The sequence below is a fragment of the Bos taurus genome, chromosome 1 (assembly GCF_002263795.3).
Source record: "Bos taurus isolate L1 Dominette 01449 registration number 42190680 breed Hereford chromosome 1, ARS-UCD2.0, whole genome shotgun sequence".
Lineage (NCBI taxonomy): Eukaryota > Metazoa > Chordata > Mammalia > Artiodactyla > Bovidae > Bos > Bos taurus.
Genome location: NC_037328.1, coordinates 90,193,644 through 90,210,976, shown reverse-complemented (window position 1 = coordinate 90,210,976; position 17,333 = coordinate 90,193,644). Strand labels below are relative to the sequence as shown.

General features: G+C 35.1%; 1 protein-coding gene across 4 annotated transcripts in view; it reads right to left on the bottom strand.

The window, feature by feature from the left end:
• Window positions 1–2,531: 2,531 nt before the first annotated feature.
• The window catches only part of TBL1XR1 (TBL1X/Y related 1), a 178,248-nt gene continuing 163,446 nt past the window's right edge, over window positions 2,532–17,333 (bottom strand). For 3 of the 4 annotated variants that reach the window (XM_015472413.3, XM_059886394.1, XM_024991751.2), the window contains 4 exons: window positions 11,660–11,787; window positions 10,950–11,115; window positions 8,264–8,365; window positions 2,532–7,389 (listed from right to left, as the gene is read on the bottom strand). In XM_015472413.3, the coding sequence (XP_015327899.2) occupies window positions 7,363–7,389; window positions 8,264–8,365; window positions 10,950–11,115; window positions 11,660–11,787 (423 nt within the window). In that variant the 3' untranslated portion in view covers window positions 2,532–7,362. The remainder of the gene's footprint in view (window positions 7,390–8,263; window positions 8,366–10,949; window positions 11,116–11,659; window positions 11,788–17,333) is intronic. The other variant, NM_001193029.3, reaches the window with a different exon arrangement.

The window sequence follows — 17,333 nt, the reverse complement described above, 5'->3', positions numbered from 1 at the left end:
CGGGAATTGGTGATGGACAGGGAAGCCTGGCGTGCTGCAGTCCATGATGTTGAGAGTCGGACACAACTGAGTGACTGAACTGTGTAACCACAGAGGAACTGTTTGGGAATTTAGAAATGGGAATCTTTTAATATATTTACAAGCATGTACTTACTAATATCATCTATGGCACACAAACTTTAAAAAAAGCACATATATCTAGTGATATTGTATTAGTGAGGTTAAGGTAGGGCCATGCATTTTACATTAAAAAGAGTTTCAATGGAGTCAAGTCAATCAACATTGTTTAAGAAGTGAAATGTACTTACCTCTAGTCTTGATTATGGTAAAGTCAAGTTGCTCTCGTCTTCCTTGATTTCAACACATTGGTCCAACTTCAAACTGAAGTTTATCTCAAGCACTTCACAAGGTATATTTAAAAACATATTGTATAGCTACAGTTTTATGTCGTATTAAACACAACCTGAGTTATCTGAAGACTGTGGGCCTTTGTTAAGATACCACCCACACCAGACGTGCAGCTTGCCATTCCTCTTAGGAATTTCACTATTCCTTGCCCTGAGGTATTCTGCTCAAGTGCCAGAGTAGGAAAACCAGATAATTACTTTGGTCAAGTAGTGTGTGTAAATTAAGTCAGTAAAAGCTTAAGTGCAGGAGGAGGACCTGACAACATGAAGACTTCTCAAAATCCCATTAAGAAATGTGTGAGATTCTGGGAGCCGATGTTTTCAGATAAATGATCTCACACCGAGTTCAGTGGGACTGAATTTTTAACGTTTAAGATTTGACTGCTTGAGGTATCCATTCACTGCCTAAATTCCCGCACAGCAGTCCTACCAGGGAGCTCTGCGACCAATGATTTTGATATTTCTGGTGGTGCAGTATCTCTTAAAGCAGCACGTTCGGACACTGGATTGTATCACTTTCTAAGATGGCTTGCTTTCTTAATAGAATCATGGTGTATTTTTCTGTGTAGATTACACTCCACTGGTCATCATTCTTAAAATGTGAGTCGTTTGCACAATCGATCATACAAACCCAACAACCAAGAAACAGTGATAATTGTCTTTCTGTACTTTACTAAACACTTTGTGTTTAATATATTTTAAATTATAAAGAAATTACAAGGAACTCCTAAAAAAATTTAATACAAAAATATTACAAGTTAGGACAAGTAAGCATTGAGATATGACATTTGAAGAGAAGAAACATGCAGAAAAATTAGCAGAGGGTTAACATTTCATTGTTGACAGAGAGCTCTGGTACAGCAGAGAAAAGCACCATAAAACTACTGTCCATAGTGTCTTTTCCTCCACTGTATTTTCAAATGAATATTGCTAGGGAAACAGTCAACTTTAATTTTAACTGCTATGTATTATAATAGGTAAGAAATCTGATCTATAGTAAAGTGTAAGAACTAGGAAGTTTCAAATAACCCCTTCTGTAACTATTCAAACTGATTTGTTTTACCACAAGCTGATACAGATTATAATCCTTAGTTGTCCAACACTTTTGAAAAAAGTGTAAAATGCAGAACATTAACAATCTATGCCATGCAATAAAAGTTAACCCTTTGAAAATGAAAGGCTGTCAGAAAGTTCTAGTAACTGTAGTAGGTTATCATTTAATAAAACATGACAAGGCTATGCCTGTAAGTATGCTTCAGGCATGCTTCATATGCCTGTAAGTTTATGCTTCAGGAAATCGAAGGGAAAGGTAGAATACCTGGAGAATACAAGGTTTAAAAAAAAAAAAAGACAAAAAATATGCTCAATGATTCTTTAAAAATTATTACCTCTCTGTAATTCTAAAGGAGTTGGGATTAATTAAAACTAGAAGATGCCTAGTATCTTTCCTCAGATTATAAGATTTGTTATCAACATATACCACTAACTAAGGAAGAAAATTATTAAATTATAGTAGGTATCTATGAAGAAAAAAAGAGCATTAAGGAAGTTGAGCACCCTGTCCTAAAAATCTTCAACAACTTATACACCTTGTTTTGTGCTCAAATGAATGCACACTAATCAAATGAATCTGTCTGTTCGATTATGTGAAATGATGTCTTTTAAAGTACAATATCTATTTTTTAAAATAATTCAAAATTGCTATTCCTTAGCTGATTAAATGCTCTATTATTCTTTAATAAAAATAGTAAATTACCCTTCATTTAAAAAATCTTATCTCCTACGAGAAGTAATAAAATAGTAAAATTTGCACTTTTATCTATGGGCTTACTTTATGTGTATCTTGTAAAACAGTAAATTTATGAAATACAGTGGTTTGGATTCTGATGGCAGTTGTTATGATTGGTAACATTAGCATGGGAGAAGCAACATGATGTTCTATGTTATGAAGGCTAACTCAGAGCAAAAAAACTTTATTCTACAAAAGAACATCAGAGGAGTAATTGCAATAAAATGTAAACAAGAAATTGTAAACAAGAGCATCCCTTTCCCTTTACTTGACTAGGAAATAGTCCATACAAACTACATAGGTATCAAAGGTTTTATATATGTACACAGCCAACATAATATCAAAATATATTTTATTCTGGACCTCTTTCAGATCTGATTCAAATTACAGTTGTCAAAGCAATACAATGCAAAGGGAAACTGCAACAACAACAACAAAAAATGTGCCTAGAAAGGATAAAAGGGTCATTGGGGACAAATCATTGTGATGTGGAACCAAAATACATCGCAAGTGTAATTAACATGGTCCAGGACAGCATAGAGTATCTGTATCAGTCTTCCTTACACAACAGTCATGAAAACTGAACAACAAAGTTCTTCAACATGTACAAAAGACTGTCATGGGCTGGTTTACACTTTTACAACAGTTTTAAAGTTAACTGGATAACTAAAGAAATGATGCAGACATTTTAATCCAGTGCTATAAGTAGGCTCACAGAATTAGACCCAAAGGATTTGTAGAAATCAAAAATTAGAACATTATAGCTACAATGTCGAAGTCAGGAAAGAAGAAAATTACTTCTGTATTTAGGGATTACAGAGCTACGAAATGCAGTCTGCGTGTTTTTGATGAGATGGATAAGTACATTAGACTAGATACAACATGCAGAATGTTTTCTTGAACTTATCCATAAACTCCAAAGAAAACATCATGAAACAGATTACGAGAAAATTTAAAAAAAAATACATATGCCCGAGTTATTCACCCTGCTTCAACACTGTCAACATAAAGGCAGAAATAAAGAATGCTATTAATACTTCAGAACTACTGATATAAGACATCAAATTTCTAAATCAGTGTATTAAAAAAGTGAACACTTCCTCTTTTTTCGCTCTCTCTTCTACATTTAACTAGATTCATGTTTTTTTTTTTTTTTAAATTGATATTGAATGTGACACGTCAGAGCTATTACCGGAAGGAGTAATTCATAACTTCCCTACTCCCCTTCCATCCCTGCTGATTCAGAAGAAAAACAAACAAACAAAAAAAAACAACCAGGGTCTCTTGTAGATTTGCTGCTATTCCCCAAAATGCTGGCATTTGCTGCCATGCCACAATGTTGGTCCACTGAAACAGGGTTTCTGTGGAAACTGTCAACAGTAATTCACCAGACGCAAGTACCGTTTTTAGCGTGCAAGAAAAAATGCAGGTTCTACAGAAATGTACAGTGTGCTTAAGAAAATGAAAACTGTTTTGAAAAGAGTAAATAGCACTGCATTTGAGATTTATTTTTTCTGCTTATCTAGTAAAACTTAACATCTTTGCTGACATAAGAACAGTCATTTCTGATTCCTTTAAACAGCAAAAATGCATACTCCTCTTCAGGCCTCTATTCAGTAATAGTTTACATAACTCTTAACAAAATCATTCTACATAAACAGATAGCTCCTTAAAAATAGTACTCTCTCATTAAATCTAATTTGACAGAAGTAAGTTTAAGGAAAAAAGGAGTGCTTTATAAGTTAAGTGAAAAAGTACAAATCTTTGGCCTTTCTCTTGACATTTCTATATGTCAAAAAGCAAAAAACCTTCATGTAATTCAACCTAATGATTACTTTTTGCACCATAATTTGTTTTTTACACCACAAAAGGAGGCACTTTCAGTATCTGTAAAAGGTGTTTAATCCTAAAACATACTTACCTAGAGAATAATTAATTAAAACAGAATTCAGTACACCCTAAGACCTATTAGGAAATTAAAAGTTATCACTTCTAAAAGTCACGTCAAAGTTAATGGTGGTACCCGATCAATGACAGTAAACCGGGAATGGAACAAAGATAAGAATTTACGGGATATCCTACATGAAGAAGAAAAAAGATATTCCTTTATGATGTTCAAGAATGACAGCTGCTCTTTCTTTACTGTATTTTAATCAATAAGTATTCTATTCATTTAAGTTTTCCTTTCTATTTTTCCTTATAAGTGTCTTACAGTAGCCTATACAACAATGACATATAATGAACACCACAGAAAATCTACTGGAATCAACAGATCTTCAGATAAGTTCTTAGAGGGGGCAAAAAGAAAAAAAAAAAAAAAAGGAAGGAAAAAATAAGCAAGAACTTCAAATATAGAACTTTACAGGCTGTGAAACTTGGTCTCTTATAATCATGTTACTGCTCAAATTAGAGGCAATCTTACTTTTGTCTACTGGAGCAGCATCGTGGCACATCAGCAGGCAATGATGATGTTGAGAACAGCAGCAAAAAAGAAATAACTGTATGCTCACAAAGAACCCAAGCCTACAAAATGGATACCTTTCTGAGAGTTTATACTTAAAAGACCCAAGACTTCAGGATAATAAAGCTCTGTATTTATAATCTTTTATATGCCCTACTGTGGCTATTATGCTTAGTAAAATACCTAAAGATCAAACAAACACACAAACAAAAAAACACAGAGACGATGACAACACCATAAACATGTAGCTGTCGATTTTGGCAGCTATACTGCAGAACTTCATGACTATCTTTAATCAGCTGGGGAAAAAAGGTCAATAACTGTATGCAAATGAATAAATTGTCCATATCAAAATACAAAAAGTACTATCAATAACCACCTCTGACTTTCAGATTTAAATTCAGTGCAATTGACAAATGCATCACTAAAGGAAAATGCAGCTTAAACATACTCAAAACATTTGTGTCTATTCCTGGGAGCACATTTAAAAATTATTGCACAGATTTTTAAATTTTTATTTATTTTTTTTTAAAACAACAACAGAGGTCAACCACAGATGTGGACCTCCAGCAATAAAAGCAGGATTTCAAGTGCCAGATACTCAGCGTATTAGGTTTCCTACGTAAGTCACAGGGTAATAGTTCTAAATATCTATAATGTGATCCAAAACCCTAAAAACAGCTGGCACAAAACCATCATGAATGACTGCCTCTCTGGATGTAAATTTTAAAAAATATTATTACAGTATCTTAGACCCCACTAACAACAACTGGGGTACATGTAACAATGTATTGTGAAATTAAGTGTATTTATTCTCTTTACCAATAGCAAATGCTATCCTACCTTAGTAAAACCAAGACTTGCTTCAATCAATGCTGTTTTGTAAAAATAGCAAAACAACAAATGCTGAAAATCAAAGCTGCATTATTAGGGTTAAATCAGTTTCTACTTAAAACATAGGTTAAAATTTTAGCAGTAAAAGCTTCAAATAATTAGTGACAGAAATAGTGTTATAAATTTGCTAAGCTTGATAATAAATGATATTCCTTAATTAAAATTTTTGCGATATTAAATTTGACAACTATTCTCTTCAAAACTGACACTTCTGAATTATTACATTGATCATGACAAACCCTGTTAATCACACATATAAACATAGCCCCATGCTATCATTTGTAAATTCTGTATATTTTAGCTTTTAGTTGCATGAGCACAAGAGGTTTGATCTGATACCTATACCTTTAAGAAAATACATGATATTATAAACAGAGTAAAAGACATGATATAGTAGTGATTACTAAAAAAACAAAACATAGCAGCTTAAATCTATCTATATTTGAGAAAATGTAGTCACAAGTACCACAAACGCAGAATCAGAGCAGCCGGGCGGTTAGTGCAATTATACCTTTTTAAAAATTTTTGAATCACTGCTATTTAAGAACACCTTGAAGCAAGTCTTTTGTTTTAAAGATTGTTTTTAAACTAAGGTAGCAAACATTTTGCCATGTAATGGCAGTGTTATATGCCGTTATCTTGCTTTGTATAAAGAAAAATAACATGAGAGATTTTAATACTGGAGTTTGGTTACATTACATATTTAAGCTTCTACACAGAATGATGGACACTTTGGAGAAGCTACTCCTTATCCAGAAACATTTTAATCTCTTAAAAAACAAAGTAAAAGAAACAAACAACAAAAAAAAAACCCAAACCTACTTTGCTCCTTTTCACAATAGTGCACATTTTTAACCATAATTTAGTTATGGCTACAAAACATCAGAAGATATTTTTATGCATCTTCTCTATGGTATTAAAAAAATTTTTGTGCCCTTCTAGTCTTTAATTGGCAGAAATATGTCCCCAAAAAAGAAACTATTGCATTTAAGCCACATCACCAAAAAAAACAAAACAAAACAGAAAAACCCCACAACAGAAAAACAAAGCAAAAGCAAAAACAAAAAACAGAGCATAATACCCTTTTACTGATGTGTCTTACAGATTGACATGACCAAAGTCATATAGTTCCATTTAATTTCCAATTTCCCCTTCTACGACATGCACCAATTGAATATATGCTCTGGGAGCCATAAATGTACCAAACATCTATCTCTTCAAAAGAATGCATTAAAATATTTTTAAGAATTTTTTTGTTTAAAAGGTGAAAAAAAATATAAACAAGAAACTGATTCACTCCCTTACTTCATGCATCCATAAACTAAACCAAAAAAAGTTTAAAAGCAAGAACAAACTACTGCTGCAAGTTTTTGTAAGTCCGTTTTCTCTGTACATACAAACTGCTAAACTACTGAAGGGAAAAAAGAATATAATCCATGGTGTCTGCTGATTCAAAGGGGATAAACAAGGCTGTCATTAGTATCCAAAAACTGGTACATGTATGGGCTGCTTTTATAACGCATATTTTTTCTCTCTTCTGTTTTTCATATCCAAAACTTCTAAATGCTATTTTAGGGGCACAGCAGATTTGATTCCAGCACTTGGTGAACAGAATTCACAAGCTGTGACAAAATTCTGTCATCTTCAGGGTGCAATTTTGTTTATATACACTGTATGTATATATTTCTCTTAGATTTGGCTGTAGTGGACTGGCCATGGTTCAAGTGGGACTATAGCAGTACTTGGGTCGGGGACAGTCATTTTGGCTATATACACATTCATAGTCGGTCCATGGCTTCCAACTAGTAGCGCTATTTCCGAAGGTCTAATACACAAACCTGTAAGAAATTAAAATAATCAACCAGTGTGTAAAGAATTTCATTGTACATTTTTAACTTTTTTATAGTACAGTTTGGAATCTACTTCTTAGTTCCCAGTTCATGAAACTGATAAAACAAAAGTAATCACAGCAATGGATATAAACAAGCAGATAAACTACGTGAAAGAAGATGGAGCAGACAACCATGGGCTCGCACTACAGAGAACCATGGCTAAAATTTTTAAGATTTGCTTTCTGTTAATTAAAAGGCAGAAATGAATACATTCAAAATAGACCATTTTCTATGATATGTCTTCAATTTTAATGAAGATTTTACTACAGATTATATTAAGGTATTGCTTCAGTAAACAGCTAATGGCTATACTCTTTCCATCTTCCCTTTGCTTTCAGAACTTCGGGAGCCACAACGAGTATTTCTGTAAAGACATTGCCAGCCTCACCCTGAAAGCCTCTTGGTATCACATTGAGGTCTACATTCCTCAATGTAGACCCCTCAGTGCCTCTATTCCCTCCTTCCCTGGGCCACCAGCACTCTTCTACAAGAAGAGAAGGTTAAAAATAGGCATTAAAAATTCAAATCTCTCTTATAGAGATATCATGCTATACTTAATTTCACTGATGAAGTTTTACAGTCCATTTCTTGATCTTGAAGGCACTCTCTGGCAAAGATACCCTAAATTATATTTACATTATTTGAATGAAATGAATATAAAAAGTATAGAGCCTTCAGTAAAAAAGACCAATATCCATATCATAAAATGTATTTTATAAAGAACACTTTGGTGGTCACTACCACGACAAGCCACATTTATTCACTATGCTTTCTCTCTCTCACACACATTTACCCCTCTGGAAAACTTCATTATACTTACTGAACCATCTGATGCACTGGCTCCAACCTTGTCTCCTGCTGCATTCCAACAAACTTCAAAAATTCCACCTGTTCCCCTATAGCTGTGAACTAGAGCACCTGTCTAAAATAATGAGAAGCAGAATCTTAAAAATGATAAATTATTATGTATATTCAAATGTTGAGGTCAAAGTATCATACGGCTTTATTTCTAGCAATCCAATGCAAGACTTAGCTTCAACTTCAAACACAAGTTTTGAAATAACAGAAATGTAATATGATGATCCTTTCACAAAATGGTAGCACTAGCCTGCTCTCAACAGATCATTCACACATTCACACACACACACACACACACACAGTTTCTCCAGTACTGATAACCATTTTTAGCTAAGGTATCCTTTTGGTCTCTTTGACACCAGAAGCACCCCGAAGCTAGAAGAATTATTAAAAGAAGCTAAAAGAGCATATGTACATTATTACTAAAAGATGTTTTAAATTAAAAGAAAACAAAGTACAAGCAGGAACACTACCAATTTCATCATCGATTTAGCCGATTTATAAATACTACTCAATTACTTTATTCCTTTGGTAATGGTAATCAAAATCATTCAGCTGCCATTCAATAATTAAAACTCAGTACAAAAATATATTCTCTTAGGAAACAAGTCATTAAACAGGTCAAAGGTAAGAGGTTCTGCTATGAGAAACTGAAAAACATGCTGCTGGTGTTCTGTCCTGACAAACAAGAAAAGTATGTCTTAGCTTCATGGTGACCTAAAAACTTCAAACCAGAAGTATCAGAACCACCTAAAAACGACTTGGCAGCAAGACACGTATCTTGTAAACACCGTCTGACAGAGCCAGCCCGAAGTTAATCACTAAGCTGGGAGACCATTTTTCCTTGTTTTCCTGTTCAGAGTCAGTCTGGAAATACTGCTGAAACCACAGATGCATGGATGCAGTTGATCACATTGGGAAAGCTCTACTGTTTTTTCCCTCTTACCTAAAATTTCTCACAGTTTAAGAGATTAATGAAAAAGTATGAGTATAGTAGGCCTTAAATATATCTACCATTAATTAAGAGCGAAAGGAGTGGCGTCAAGAAAATCTAAAATAAGCTCACGTACAGAGTAAAATCTATAGAGAGTCAACTGTGGGGTTTAAAAAAGAACCAACACTTTCTTTCAATAGTACTTACCAATTTCTAAGCTTAACTTAGGCTATAATTGAACCAAAACAGCATGTTCAGTAAGCAAGAGCTATCTACATTAAAACTGCCAAAGAATTCTTAGCATTTACTCAAATCTGTGATCAGACCAGACTGCAAGAATTTATCTGTCAAATGATTAGGTAACATATCAACCAAGTAATGGGAAGGAAAAAAAAAAAAAAAAAACAAAACTACACACTCACATATATATCACATATGTATATGACCAAAAAATAATGACTTTTTCCTGCACTGAAATCTCACAAGATGGATTTTATTATTCTCAAACTTAAAAGAAAAAAAAAAAAATGACATTTTGATACACAATAGTGAAACAACAAAACAGTATGGATAGCTGTTCAAATATCTTTAAAAGTCTAACAGCATCTTCCCTTAGAATTCTACAGTTCTCTACCCAAATTTTAAATTAATTTACTCAAAATAGAGTAAATGAGTGACAGAGAATAATACAACAGGCAGATTATCTATTAAGTCTCTGCTATTCAATCAAAACAGAAAGACTGGGACTTTTCTGGTAGTTCAATGGTTAGGACTCAGTACTTCCTTCCACTTCAGGGGGCAACAGGTTTGATCCCTGGTCAGGAAACTAAGATCCTGCCAAGCCGGGAAATAATTAAGATTAGAGAGCTCAGCAGGGTTGATGAAGTCAACATCAACATGCCAAAATTTATAATGTTCCAAACATGAGTAACCATCAGTAAGTAAAAGGAATACATGTTTTGAAAGATGCTATACATAGTAACAATAAAACCTGTAAGGCACCTCAGAATAAATTTTTAATAAAAGAAGATTGTTATGAAGAAATTATAAAGCTCTACTAAGGGGGAAAAAAGAGCCTTAATAGGCAGACTTACAAAGTAACACTCATTAAAATTAAACCGATAATGCAGGGCCAGGTAGAATCATGGAACTTATTGAAGAAAACAGTATATGGCATGTAAAAACTAAAACACTGAAAAGATGAAAAAGAATGAAAGCAACAAAACTGTTTTCTCCATTTTTAAGAAAAGATGTCTGTAGCACTGTCCCTAGAAATGTAGTATACAGTTTTAAGTTTCTCTCTGATAAATTCTGTATTGAATCATAAAATCCTGTCCTTTAGTACATTTTTTTAACTGCTCATATATACCTTCTTCAAAGATAATTCTTCTATAAAATAAAGAAGTAACATCATTTATCTAAATAAATGCATCTTAAATTCTCATACTTTATGTCTGCAAAACTGTTGAAAAAATAAAACAAAGAATTTAAATTTATTTCTAAATTTTGGTCTATATTATGAAAATCTCACTTTAGATGGTTTTGATCTTTACTAAGCTATAAAAAACACCACCGAAAAATACTCATTTAAAAACTAAGAACTGAATAAATAACACAAAAGGAAAGACAATCAAAATTGGAAAAAAAAATTTGTTTAGACAAGCACTTCTTACTCATATAAAGATACATGACTCTTCAAATAACCCAGACATACCTGTGTGTTCCAGATGTGCACACACTTGTCAAAAGAACCACTCGCCAGATACCTGCCATCAGGACTGAAAGCTACACTGTACACAGGCTCTTGGTGTTTTGTCAAAGTATGGATGCAAATTCCTCGGTCTACATCCCATAATCTAACAGTAGAATCAAAGGATGCACTGACAAAGGAGGGAAAAAAAAAGATTTTATAAGTAATGAAATTCCCAGCCCCACCCCCAAACTGCAATGACCATCTTTCCTTATAGCTAGCCACAAATTCCTTATGAGAAGTAGACTGTGCTGTTAGGAAAAAAGTGCTCTGGAAACAAAGCTAAAAGGAGAAGAGGTAGCTTTCATTAAGGACATCTCCACGTCTGTAAACTGGAAAACATATATGAGCTCATTTACTATATTTCTCTTTTCTTTAAATAACTCCTTTATATTGATTCGCAAAACACTACATTGAATATATACTTATTATTTATTTTGATGCTGAAAAAACTTTATTGCGTTATGCCTCAGTTACTCGGGTTTTAATCAATATTTGATATTATCAGTAAATATTTGATATCTCCAGAGACAAAATCCATTATGAGCTGAAATAATAAAATGTCTAAAATACTCCTTGCGGGATACATTCCCATTTTACTGAATTTTCCGCCATAATGTAAGAAATTTTTTTTGTAAAAGACTCATAAAGGAAAAGCAAATCAGAAACGTTACCTTGCTAACATAAGATTGGCATTTGGATTGCTTGTCCCTGGCCCTGTTGGACTCCATTTGATAGTATAAATTTCTTTATTATGTGCTTGCAAATCATGGACACAGTTGTCTTGTTTCATACTCCATATCTAAACAAAAAAGAAAAGTGTGTGTAAATTAGCTTTCCATATAAAGGATACGTTTATAACATGATCTTGCCAGTCCAAAATACGTGGCATAGCCATAACAATAATTATAGAGATCAAGAGAATATATGCAAAGAAATTAAAATGTAGTAGAATACATTTAATATTTGTTTTTAAAAAATGACAAATTAGCTTCAAGTCCATTCTAAATAATTAGTATTGTGAGGCTTCAGGATTCAATAAATTATAGTTCTAAGATTATTTTTGAAAACTTCAGATGGTACAAATATCAACATTGAGTAATTTCCTTGGGTAATGATGCTACAATATTTAAGGCATTAGTTTTTATGCCATCCTTTAAAAATAAGGATATACATTATAAGTTCCTCTTAGAATTCAGAATCAGGAACTATATGGCAATGGGGAAGGGAAAGTAGATAAGGAACATACAGGTAATACACTATGATTCATGTTGACACGAAAGGATAGGCAATAAAGGCCAAAAAAAAAAAAAAAAGGCAAGAGGGACTATATACAATTAAAAAGTTTCTGCACAGCAAAGAAATCAATAAAGTAAAAAGGCAACAACCTATGGAATGTGAGAAAATACCACAACCCGTATATCCAATAAGGAGTTAACTTTCAAAATATGTAAGGAAATCCTACAACTCAACAGCAAAATACTAATTTAAAAATGGACAAAGGCAACCACTTGTAAAAGAATGAAACTAACAGATGGCTAACAAACACATGAAAAGATGCTCAACATCACTCATTATCAGAGAAATGCAAATCAAGACCACTATGAGGTACCATTTCACACCAGTCAGAATGGCTGCGATCCAAAAGTCTACAAATAATAAATGTTGGAGAGGGTGTGGAGAAAAGGGAACCCTCTTACACTGTTGGTGGGAATGCAAACTAGTACAGCCACTATGGAGAACAGTGTGGAGATTCCTTAAAAAACTGGAAATAGAACTGCCTTATGATCCAGCAATCCCACTGCTGGGCATACACACTGAGGAAACCAGAAGGGAAAGAGACACATGTACCCCAATGTTCACTGCAGCACTGTTTATAATAGCCAGGACATGGAAGCAACCTAGATGTCCATCAGCAGACGAATGGATAAGAAAGCTGTGGTACATATACACAATGGAGTACTACTCAGCCATTAAAAAGAATTCATTTGAATCAGTTCTAATGAGGTGGATGAAACTGGAGCCTATTATACAGAGTGAAGTAAGCCAGAAGGAAAAACACCAATACAGTATACTAATGCATATATATGGAATTTAGAAAGATGATAACAATAACCCTGTGTACGAGACAGCAAAAGAGACACTGGTGTATGGAACAATCTTATGGACTCTATGGGAGAGGGAGAGGGTGGGAAGATTTAGGAGAATGGCATTGAAACATGTAAAATATCATGTATGAAACGAGAAACGAGTCCAGGTTCAATGCACGATACTGGATGCTTGGGGCTAGTGCACTGGGACGACCCAGAGGGATGGTATGGGGAGGGAGGAGGGAGGAAGGTTCAGGATGGGGAGCACATGTATACCTGTGATGGATTCATTTTGATAATTGGCAAAACTAATACAATTATGTAAAGTTTAAAAATAAAATAAAATTATAAAAAAAAATAAAATTAAAAAAAAAAAAAAAAGAATGAAACTAGAACACTTTCTAACACCATACACAAAAATAAACTCAAAATGGATTAAAGATCTCAACATAAGACCAGAAACTATAAAACTCCTAGAGGAGAACACAGGCAAAACACTCTCTGACATACATCACAGCAGGATCCTCTATGACCCACCTCCCAGTATATTGGAAATAAAAGCAAAAATAAACAAATGGGACCTAATTAACCTTAAAAGCTTCTGCACAACAAAGGAAACTATTAGCAAGGTGAAAAGGCAGCCTTCAGAATGGGAGAAAATAATAGCAAATGAAGCAACTGACAACTAATCTCAAAAATACACAAGCAACTCCTACAGCTCAACTCCAGAAAAATAAATGACCCAAGCAAAAAATGGGCCAAAGAACTAAACAGACATTTCTCCAAAGAAAACATACAGATGGCTAACAAACACATGAAAAGATGCTCAACATCACTCATTATCAGAGAAATGCAAATCAAAACCACTATGAGGTACCATTTCACACCAGTCAAAATGGCTGCGATCCAAAAGTCTACAAGCAATAAATGCTGGAGAGGGTGTGGAGAAAAGGGAACCTTCTTACACTGTTGGTGGGAATGCAAACTAGTACAGCCACTATGGAGAACAGTGTGGGGATTCCTTAAAAAATTGGAAATAGAACTGCCTTATGATCCAGCAATCCCACTGCTGGGCATACACACTGAGGAAACCAGAAGGGAAAGAGACACGTGTACCCCAATGTTCATCGCAGCACTGTTTATAATAGCCAGGACATGGAAGCAACCTAGATGTCCATCAGCAGACGAATGGATAAGAAAGCTGTGGTACATATACACAATGGAGTATTACTCAGCCATTAAAAAGAAAACATTTGAATCAGTTCTAATGAGGTGGATGAAACTGGAGCCTATTATACAGAGTGAAGTAAGCCAGAAAGAAAAACACCAATACAGTATACTAACGCATATATATGGAATTTAGAAAGATGGTAACAATAACCCTGTGTACGAGACAGCAAAAGAGACACTGATGTATAGAACAGTCTTATGGACTCTGTGGGAGAGGGAGAGGGTGGGAAGATTTGGGAGAATGGCACTGAAACATGTAAAATATCATGTATGAAACGAGATGCCAGTCCAGGTTCAATGCATGATACTGGATGCTTGGGACTAGTGCACTGGGACGACCCAGAGGGATGGTGTGGGGAGGGAGGAGGGTTCAGGATGGGGAACACATGTATACCTGTGGCGGATTCATTTTGATAATTGGCAAAACTAATACAATTATGTAAATTTTAAAAATAAAATAAAATTAAAAAAAAAAAAAATGGACAAAAGACTTGACATTCCTTCCAAGTTGACATACAAATGGCCAACAGGTTATATGAAGAGATGCTCAATATCACGGATAATCAGGGAAATGCAAATCAAAACTACAATGAGATATCATTTCACAACTGTTAGATGGCTTCATAAATTTTAAAAATTTTGTGAAGAATATAGAGAACTTGGAACCCTTATAAACTGCTGATAAACGAATACAAAATGGTGCAGCCACGAGGTTCTCCCTCAAATTTTAGCAACTACCCCTATATAAACCAGCAATTCCACATCTGGTTACATATATAAAAGACATAAAATGAAACCAGGCTCTCGAGGTGGTATCTGTACTCCCATGTTCACTGCAGCATTCTCCAGAAAAGCCAAAATATGGAAACAGCCTAAGTGTCCGACAATGGATGAATGGAGAAAGAAGAAGATGCGCATACACACAGTGGAGCATATTCAGACTGCACATATAAGGAAATCCTGCTGCTGCTGCTGCTGCTGCTGCTGCTGCTTAGTCGCTTCAGTCGTGTCCGACTCTGGGCGACCCCACAGATGGCGGCCCACCAGGCTCCCCCGTCCCTGGGATTCTCCAGGCAAGAACACTGGAGTGGGTTGCCATTTCCTTCTCCAATGCATGAAAGTGAAAAGTGAAAGTGAAGTCGCTCAGTCGTGTCCGACTCTGTGCGACCCCATAGACGGCAGCCCACCAGGCTCCCCTGTCCCTGGGATTCTCCAGGCAAGAACACTGGAGTGGGTTGCCATTTCCTTCTCCAATGCATGAAAGTGAAAAGTGAAAGTGAAGTCGCTCAGTCGTGTCCGACTCTTAGCGACCCCGTGGACTGCGGCCCACCAGGCTCCTCCATCCATGGGAGTTTCCAGGCAACAGTACTGGAGTGGGGTGCCAATGCCTTCTCCCCTAGGTATACATAACTCCACGTAAATAAATGCAAAAAGATAAGTTTCCAAAACGTATTTCATGCCAGCTTTCGATAGCACTGATACTACTGACCATTCTCTTCCACACTTCCCTTGAAATACTCTTCTCTACACATACATACTATTTCCACTGAAGTCATTCTTGCTAGGTTTTCTTTTGGAACCTGATTCTTCTTAAAACAGGTAAATGTTACAGAGTTAAAGACTTTTAAAGCTTTCTTCTTCTTTTATTTGATACTTTCTACCTACACAATTTTGTCCACGCCCATGGCTTTGAATGACCACCCGTCTATTGAGAATTCCCGAATGATTACATCAAACTTTGAGTTCTTCTCTGAGCATCAGACCAGCCTGGCACGTCCACTTGCATGACTCAAAGGCACTATCCAAGCTAAACATAATCTTCTCACTCATCTGCTGTTCCTTCTTCTCAAAGTACGGCTTCACTAGACATTATTCATCCTTATAGCTTCTGCTTTAAAATTCTGACCTTTTATTATTCTTAGAATAACAACAACAAAAACCTCGAACATGTTCTAATTCAAACGTTATCTCTTGAACTGCAAATCAGTAGCTGAGAGTAGCCACCGGCCTTCTTTCATTTCCTTGTATGTGCCACACTCTGCTCCCAAAGAAGTTCTTTGTTCTTCATTCATTTTATAAGCATAAGGTATGTGCATGCAAGGGTGCCAGGTGGCACAGTGGTAAAGAATCTGCCTGCTCATGCAGGAGACACAGAGATGCAGGTTCAATCCCTGGAGTAGCAAATGGTAACTCACTCCAGTATTCTTGCCTGGAAAATTCCATGGAGGAGCCTGGTGGGCTATAGTCCTCACACACGACTGAGTGAGCATGTGTGTGCTCATGTAGGCACACACACACTTGCAAAGTAATCTCACAAATAGAAGTGTGAAGAAAAGCATTTTTATCAGCAACGCTTACAAGGGAGTCCAGACTTGAGAAAACCTAACTAAAAACACAGCTGGTATTTAAGGAAAAAAAAACTCACCAGGTTACCAAGGTTACATTTAATCTGTTCCTGGGAAGAGGAAAAGCAGTTTTCCTTCATGATTATCCTATCTATAAAGGTTATCATGTTTGTAGTCAGTGGCATTGGAAAGTCAAAGGTAAATTATTTTTAGTAGAGTTAATGATGAAGTATAGAGCTCAAGCTTCATTAATTTTGAAAATTATATTTTTCTTTATCTCAGAAAGCTTTTCCCCCCTTTAATTCTGGTATGTGATATACACAGGGGCTAGGTGTTAGTTTTTGCTTTTAGTTATACAACAAGAAAAATGTAAACTCATAATGAGACGTGAATTCTGAAATGTCAACTATGCTCACTCACCGATTAAGCTATATATCCACTACACATCAGTTTCCCAGCAAGGGTGATATATATTCACACCACAGCAAAAATCCAATTAATACATTGCTCAGAATATTAGTCAAATCCATGAATCCTACAAAGATCTTCATTCACTACCTATGAGTCAGATCTTTACATGAGCAAATAACCTTTCATTGTACCAATATATGACTCGTTACTAGCAAAGACAATTTATAATAGCACAAATCTTAGTATCATTAATTCCCAACTACAAGAGACAC